We start from the raw sequence: 8,323 nt of genomic DNA on the forward strand, positions 1-8,323 counted from the left end.
GGGAAGAGGCATATTTTAGGTCATTCTGGAAGGCATTGTGGATTCTGGGCCAATGGCTGGAAGCTACAAAGACAGTGCCACGTAACGAAGAGTTTGTTGCTTCCTTGAGAACTGACAGCAAATGAACGGGGCCGCCCCGCGAGGGGAGTGCGGACCAGAACCCAGGGGCCGACAGGGCCGACAGGGTGGGCTTGCTCGGCAGGGAGGGCGGGCTGCGGCAGGTGCTGCCCAGGAGTGGGAAGTGGGGCACGACGTCCTCCCAGGCTAAGTCAAGAAGTCCAGGGGACCCCGATAGCAGGAAGTGTTGCAGCGGGTAAGTGTTCTCTGTTTCTCACACGTTTGCTTTGTTTTATTCATCTGTTGTTCTGGGCACCTCGTGGTGGGACTCCTGTTCCTCCTTCCTCAGTCCGTGTGGTTCACGTGGGGCGCCCCCTCCTTGGCCAGTAAGAGCCCTCCTTCAAACGTTTGCTGGCACTCCTGACTGAGAGGGGCACCCGTCTCCCGCAATCCTGGGCACCAAGGACCCCCGAACCTGGAGATGCTGGTGGTTGTCTTTGCCACCACACGGAGACGGAGGGGCTGCCAGAGGAAGAAATAGGTGCAGGGCAGGAGCTGTGAGAGATGCGCCAGCGCCGGGGCCGCTCGGCAGCGTGGGCCTCTGCAGCCTCTCTGCTTCTCTTTAGGGCGAACCTGGAGATGCTGGTGGTTGTCTTTGCCACCACACAGAGACGGAGGGGCTGCCAGAGGAAGAAATAGGTGCAGGGCAGGAGCTGTGAGAGACGCGCCAGCGCCGGGGCCGCTCGGCAGCGTGGGCCTCTGCAGCCTCTCTGCTTCTCTTTAGGGTGGTTTGTCTTGGGCCTCTGCCACGTGCAACTGAAGGAGTCCTGGCTGGGGCAGAGGCCAGCCACTTCCTCAAGCTAGCAGGCGACCACGGCTGTTCCAGCCACACCTGACAGTCCCCCATCTGTGGTCTCCCCTCATTCAGGAGCCTGGGGCCCCCTTCCCCCCAATACAGTACACAGGTGCAGGGCACTGAATGTTCACATTCCCCCCCAACTCATATGTTGAAATCCTAACCCCCAATGTGATGATGTTAGGAGGTGGGGCCTTTGGGAGGTGATTAGGTGATAAAGGCAGAGATCCCATGAGTGGGATTAGTACCTTTATAAAAAGGACCCCAGAAAGCTCTCTTGCTCTCTTTCTGCCATGTGAGGATATAGGGGGACTTGGGTAGGAACTCTCAGGTCCTACGTGTACTTCACGGGGGGTTGCCTGAGCTCTGTGCCTGCAGCGAGAGAGGTTCTGCCTCTTCTCCTCTATGACCTGGCTGGGTCTCTTACTGGGATTCATGGGGTTTTTTGTTTGGTTGTTTGCTTGTTTTTTGTTGTGGTGGTGGTTGTTCTTTCTCTGTTTTTGTTCTAGGATTTGGCGCTTCTCAAGGCTGATTTGCAGAAACGCACTGACTCCGGTGCAGAATGTGCCCACTCGCCAGCTCTGTGCCTTGGGGTAATCCTTTAGCCTGAATAACTGGTGGCTGGCTGTGGCCAAGCCCAGGGTGGAGCTGACCTCAGCGATGGATGGAGGCCAGCCAGGCCTTGTCCTGTCACACACAAGCAGCTCTCCTGAAGCCCCTCCACAAAAAGTGACAGAAATCAAAGACCAGGTGGCAAAGTAATTTATTTAGATTTTTAAAAAACAAAAGAAAAAAATTTTTTTGAATTATGATAAAAGGCAACCACTTACATGGGAAATTTCACACTCTGGGAAGGAGCCATAGTGCTGGGTTTTGTGAGCAAAAGGTTCAAGACTTCTCAGCCTGATTAGGTGGCACGATTATCTAAGTCATGTTTTCCAAGGCAGGTCTGACTCTGGCCGTCACACAAGCCTCTGCCCTAGAATGTGTGACTCTTAATTCTTTTAATATCATACTTCATCCCTCAAGGTCCCTTCGGCACATCCCTTTCCCTCCCATTTCTTCTTTCTCTGCCTTTTGTGTAACTCCCTGATCATACCCTCCCTTCCGTGTCTTGACACACCAAAGCTTCCAACAGAATAGCCACCTGACTGCAAATAAGTCATGTCTTCACCTCCTTCAAAACCTGCCTCAAAACTCCTCTCTTCCAGAAACTGCTCCTGGCCTTCCTGCTCCAATCTGCATCTTGAGTGCATCATCTGGCTCTAGGGACACTCAGGGGTCAGAGAATCTGGGCGCTAGTCCTGCTCCTGCCACCTTTGGCTATTATGGTCTTAGGCATTTTCTTATTTTTAAGTTCTCAGTTATCATGCTTCAAAGGGATATGGCTACACAGTAATAGATGCTAATGTGTCTTGAGAAGTATAAAAATGCTAGAGTGCAAGCGGGGACAGCCCGTGGGCCCCTGGGCTCTGCCGCCCTCAGCCCATGCCACTTCTCACCTGCTGATGACTGCACAGTGCTATCAGCTGTTTGGCTGCCAAGGTAAACATCCTTCCTGGCGCAATGGTGCATGGGGTTTTACCACTGAGGGCAGGACTGGATTTTAATGTTTACTTGGTGATCTTCTCTAGCCCATAGCACCAGTCAGGGCTGAGCACGAGGCAGGTGCTCAGTCTTACAATTTATTGCTTTGATTCAAGTTTCCTTGGCTAGATCCACCACCCATAGTGTGATGGCTACATCACAGTGGCAGTGGGGTGAAAACGTCCAAGCCTCTTTGTTCCTATACTGAACATGACCTCTAGCGGAAAGCGTAGGCCTGGTCTGAGGTCCTGGCACCCACCCAGCAGTGCTCGTCCAGGTCTTGGGACAATCTGCTAAAGGATTTTGCTTTCCTACTGGGATAAGAATCCCCCCAGAATGGGTGGGAAACATGGCCTTTCTTTCGATGAGCCAATCAGATGAGAACCACAATTTGGCATGCAACCCCCAAATAGGGCCACTGCTGTTACAGACGCAGTGTGGGATCAACCCTGGACCACTGGGAGGCCACACCAAGGACCCCCGCTCTGGGGAGTACTGTCTTGAACGTGGGACCCTCACTCCCTAATTGGAAAAACCACTCTCTAGCTGTTGCAGAAGGACAGAGCTCACCACTGCCCCAACCAATACTCTCAGCTTCAGCACCTTTTCTCCATGCACACCTGGCAGAACCGCAACCCTCCTGAAAGAGTTATCCTTTGTTATTTCCATGGAAACCACCCTAAGTAGTTGCAGGAGATGAGAAAATCACCTCATCCCTTCCAAAGAGCCCACCACAATAGTGTTATTCAGAAAACGCATTCTAGATCCTTCCCCCTCCTGCCAACCTTCTCCTCCCCCAGGTGCACACAGCTACATATTATACTTGACAAAATTAACCTTTTAAAAATAATCTGGCCCTTGGAGATTGACTCAGGGCAAATGCCATTGCAAACACTGTAACTTAAAGTCAGTCACAGTAGAAACAAAACAAATTATGAGAGAACCAATTTGAGAGCCACCTTTATGGCTCTTTCTCCAACGATCCCAACCCTCAAGTCACTCACCACGGGTTTGCCTCAGCCATTCCCATTGAAGGGATTGGAAACAGCACCCCAGGAGCATCTCCAGCCCTGGCTGACCCCAAAGAGCCTGGAAAAGCTGATGCTTTATTTCAAATCCATCCAGAATAAAATGCGTAATAAGTAAAATAAGTGCTTCCAACTTATGTTGCTTGGGAGTTTCCAGCTGTGTGTGGACATAGCCTTCATGGTGCTCCCCAGAATTCTCAGATAGGATCTTGCTCTGAATGTCCAGAGGCTCTGGGTACCCACTACTCCTGAAACCACACCAGGTTACACTGAAGCATGCAGTGAGAGGAAGATAGGACGGGGAAGGGACAGGATGACTCATGTCAATGGCTGAAGAATTTGGTGAGAATCACAGATAGAGTCCACTCTGCTGGATGGACCCCCTTCCTGGTGAGAATGAGATCATGTATATATATCTTTGGCTTCAAGCAACATGGAGTCTTGGAGTCTCATGTCTTTGAAAGGGTGGCTTAGAAGAGTGAGAGAGAAATGGACAGTGTCAGATAAGGGATGTCCACACAGGGCTCTCTTCTCCTGGAGACACCTGGAAGCCAAGGTTTCTTCCCTCAGCATGGTCACTGGGGGAAGATCACCCTTCAAGGCTTCAGCACCTGGGGTTGAGGTCCATCTGCCATAGCATGTCCCGCAGAGACCCCTGAAGCCTGCTTAGGGCCACCACCTCCATGGAGTAGAGCGAGGCTTTCAGGACACCATCCAGGCTCTCCAGGGTCTCCTGGCCACTGGACCAGGGAAAAGGGCATCTCTTGGAGGAGGCCAGCAGGTGGAGAAGAGCCCGGAGGTTCTCCAGGTCGTTAGATATTTGGATCACATTTCTGGAAGGCAGACTGGTGAGGATCTGTTGGTAGACTGCTAATATCTGGTCCATCTTGGACAAACTTGGGACAGAGCGGAGCCCAGGAATGAAGTCCAACCCAGCAACCTTCTGTTTGGAGGAGACCGACTGCTGTGCAGGAGGAAGAGGGAGAGCAAGTGCTCAGCAAGGGGGAGAAGTCATCCTGCAAAGCCCTCCACCTTCCCCATGAGCATGGAGGCTCATTCTCAGCGTTGCTCCTTTCCCCCTTCCCCTCCATCCTGGTCCAAGCCCTTATTTCCTGTGCCAGGTGACTGCTGAGCCACTTAGCTGGTCTCCTGCTATTCCCTGACCACCCCACCCTCCACTTCCAGACCAACCTTCTCGAGTTGTTCCTTTCTCCAAATGGCCTCTGCTGAAGAACCAGCCATGACTCCCTACTTCTTATTCAGATGAGTCTCTTCCCTAGGCATCTTAAATCCTCCGCAAGCACCCCCATCCCCACCCACCCTCACTCCCTTCTGCCCTCAGCAGACTACTCCATCCCAGGCAGGTTCTCTTGCCTGGTTCTCCGCGCAGTCCCACCTCCTTAGTGATCAAGGCTGTGTCCCCAGCGAGTGCCCGACTGCCTCCTCTGCTCCATTGACTCTAGTTACCAGGAGGGGATCTCCCCATCCCAACTGCCACAGCACTTACTCCCGACACCATCCAGGTGGAACACTCTGGATCTATCAGGTGCAGCCTTGCTGCTTAACTACTTTGAAAGAAGGAGACGTAAGGATTTTTCTCTATGAAATACCCCAAACTCTATCTAGTTCTAAGCAGTCCCTGCTCCTGGTCACCTGACTTCTCCCTGGTTACCCAAGGCCACTGTTAGACATCCACCGTGGCCAGCATAGGTGGAAGTCTCCAGATGGCTCCATGTTGGGGGTGTTTTCACTTGCTTTATCTAATTTAAGTCTCATAACAACCTTTTGAAGACTCTGATAGTCCCATTATCTAGATGATGAAACCGAGGCTTAAGCTTAATATCTCATAGGCAGCTGAAGTGTGAAGATTCACACTTAGTCTTCCTAATCCCAGATATAAACCTCATCTGGGAAACTCACTCTTCTTGAAAGGCAGGGCTAGCTCTAATGAGGACAAGCATCACAGGCCCTGAGTTCAGCTGAAACTGTAAGAATCCTAATGATAAGCACGTCTAGAGATGGGATGGAGGCCCAGAGGGGACGCTGCTTGGAGTCTGGTCACCTGCCAATGGGACACAAGGGACTTTACAACTTCCTCTGGTCCTAGGCACTGGGATTGAAGGAAGTGAAGTCATGGAGGAAGGAGAGGTAGGGAGACAGAGGGGAGAGGAGGAGAAGAGGCAATGGTCTGTGTGGAGGAAGGAGTCAAGGCCACCACGACCCTCACGTGCCACTGCATGTGCCTCAGCTAACCTCTGAGGTCCGGGCTTCCCTGTGGTAGAGTGAAAATAAACACACATAGCCTCATGATATCAGAGAATCCTGTGATTTTTTTAATGGAAATATGTGGCAAAGTTAAATGCTCTTAGGGTAGTTTAGAATTAGAACCACTCACCCCTGAATCCCAGCAGGCAGAGAGGCTAAGAGAAACAACAAGAAAGAATTGGAGCCCTGTGCTTTCAAATCCTCCTCAGCTTCCAGTAGGTGCCTAGCATGCAGAATGTGCTCAATAAATGCTTCTTAGACTATCTGGTTCCAGTCCCACTAGAAGCCAGTGCTGGGCTAGCCACAGTTTTACTTGTCCCCCTCAGACCCTCCTTACCATGTGTGAAATGTCATTGATCCTGGTGACAATTGTCTTGATAAGGGTTTTGGTGTCATCCTGGATTCTTTTGATGGGCACCGCTTGAACATAGGACAGATAAAGCCAAAGCCACAGGAATCCACACAGGGGTCCACAACGCATTTTCCTTCCCAGGACGTGCTTCTTGGGCCTGCAAACAGGAGGAACCACACGTTGCAGGGGCCGGTATCTCAGAATATCCCTGTCTGCCCGGTTACCAACCACATAACTGGATGTGGATGAAAATGGGATTTGCCTTCTGCCCTGGCTACTATCTCCTCAAAGTCAAAGTCAATTCATTATGTGGACATAATGAAATGCAACCCCTTGGAAAAAGGATTATTGCCTGATCAATAAAACCACAATGATGTGTCCTGCAGAACACAGAGCAGTGAGCCAGGGTGTGATCAAATGGACGTGGTGGTAATGATGTGGACTTCATTGAGTGCTCCCAGGGAAAGAGAACAGACATTTAAGGTCTGGTATAAATCCAGTCATTTACTCACTGGATAACTTATGCATATTGCATAACCGCTAAAACTCTACCTTCATCCCTATAATATACTTATCTCCTGGCTTTTATGACATTCAAATTGGATAATGTATGTGAGAGCTTAAAGGGGTGAAATGTACTCTATCATTCCCCTATTATGAGAGGAGCTGTCACTTGTTCTCTCCATTCCTCTCTCATGACAGCCTGCTGATGTCTCTGTGATGGCCTTTATTACTTCCTTTCTCTGCCACTGGGAGCCTGAATCCAAATAGCACTTACCGATTGTCTAATAACGTGTCAGATGCAGTGTTATTCAGCAGGGACGCAACAGTGAACAACAGATGCTCTCTACCCTCACGCGACTGACAGTTTAGTAGGACAGACAAACAAGGAATACAGGCTATTCTGGTGCAGGAAGAAGAGCTTTGCAAGAAGGGCAAGTATGAGAAATCACAGGAGCACAGAGGGGGCTCCCTGGAAGAAGTTTCGCCTGAGCTGGACAGTAGAGACTGAGTAGGGGTTGGGAAGAGTAGGAAGTGGTTGGTTGCCCTAACCAGCCAAGGCACAGAGGCAAGAGAGAACAGAACACATTCACCCAGAATGTTTGAAACTTTCAAAGTCTTGGAACCATAAGTTCTACAATTAATAAAATGCCAATCCTTGATTGAGCAACAAAGTTTTAATGAGATACATTGAGATACATGTATGAGATGGTAATGAGATATATTACCATTGAGGCAAAAGGTAATAAAGTGTATGCAAGTTTGTGGCCAATGATCCATGCTAAGTATGCGTGTGTGCACCTGAAACAATAGTAACGTGTAAGGAAATACTAGGATGAAGGTTCTGGAGATGGTAATGAAGTTAACCTCTGCTTTTTGCTGTGGCCAATGATCCATGCTAAGTATGCGTGTGTGCACCTGAAACAATAGTAAGGTGTAAGGAAATACTAGGATGAAGGTTCTGGAGATGGTAATGAAGTTAACCTCTGCTTTTTGTGTTCTTCCTCATCTGGGTCTTGATGAAAACAGGTGATACATTTTCTGTCTGTAGGTGGCAATGTTAGTATAATTCATTTTCTGACAATATAATAAAAACAAGCACTCTGTTTATATGTTATTTATAATGCTTGATCAAAGGTTTTTTTTTTTTATTCTGAATTTTACAGAAGAGAAAAAAATGAGGTTCAGGAGGAAGAGTCAACTTGCCCAAAGTGACACAGGTAGGTGGCAGAACTTGGGGTCAGGCCCAGGGTTGACTGACTCGGAAAGGCTGGAGGGTTTTCCACCAGACCATACCAGCTTCCCCGGTCTTTAAGGAGAAGTCCAAATTACAAACCACCCCAATTCCCAGTCAAGGGCAGTTCCCGGGAACATAGCACCTGGGAACAAATACCCTGCTCTAGGATGAAGCTGTGAAATTGTACCCCTACAGCAACTTTGAATATGAAAAATACTAAGTAATTTGGGACAAGGCACTTCAAATGTTTTCGTGCTTGTTTTTTCTCTTAAAAAAATAGAACTTCCAGAGGGCCGGCCTGGTGGCACACTGGATAGTGCGCTGCTTGGGAAGCGTGGCGGCGCTCCCGCCCGAGGGTTCGGATCCCGCATGCAGACCGGTTCCCGCTCACTGGCTGAATGAAGCGCAAGAGCCAAACGAGAGGCTACGCACCCGTCGCG

General features: G+C 49.7%; 1 protein-coding gene across 1 annotated transcript; it reads right to left on the bottom strand.

Moving 5' to 3' along the window:
- Positions 1 to 4,084: 4,084 nt before the first annotated feature.
- On the bottom strand, positions 4,085 to 6,296 carry LEP (leptin). The gene is made up of 2 exons (XM_008593523.1): positions 6,131 to 6,296; positions 4,085 to 4,492 (listed from the first exon to the last, which is right to left on the bottom strand). The coding sequence occupies exons 1-2, from the start codon at positions 6,272 to 6,274 to the stop codon at positions 4,133 to 4,135; spliced, it is 504 nt and encodes a 167-aa protein (XP_008591745.1). The 5' UTR covers positions 6,275 to 6,296; the 3' UTR covers positions 4,085 to 4,132.
- Between the last annotated feature and the right edge of the window lie 2,027 nt (positions 6,297 to 8,323).

Source organism: Galeopterus variegatus, unplaced genomic scaffold (assembly GCF_000696425.1).
Source record: "Galeopterus variegatus unplaced genomic scaffold, G_variegatus-3.0.2 Scaffold9307, whole genome shotgun sequence".
In the NCBI taxonomy this organism is placed as follows: Eukaryota; Metazoa; Chordata; class Mammalia; order Dermoptera; family Cynocephalidae; genus Galeopterus; species Galeopterus variegatus.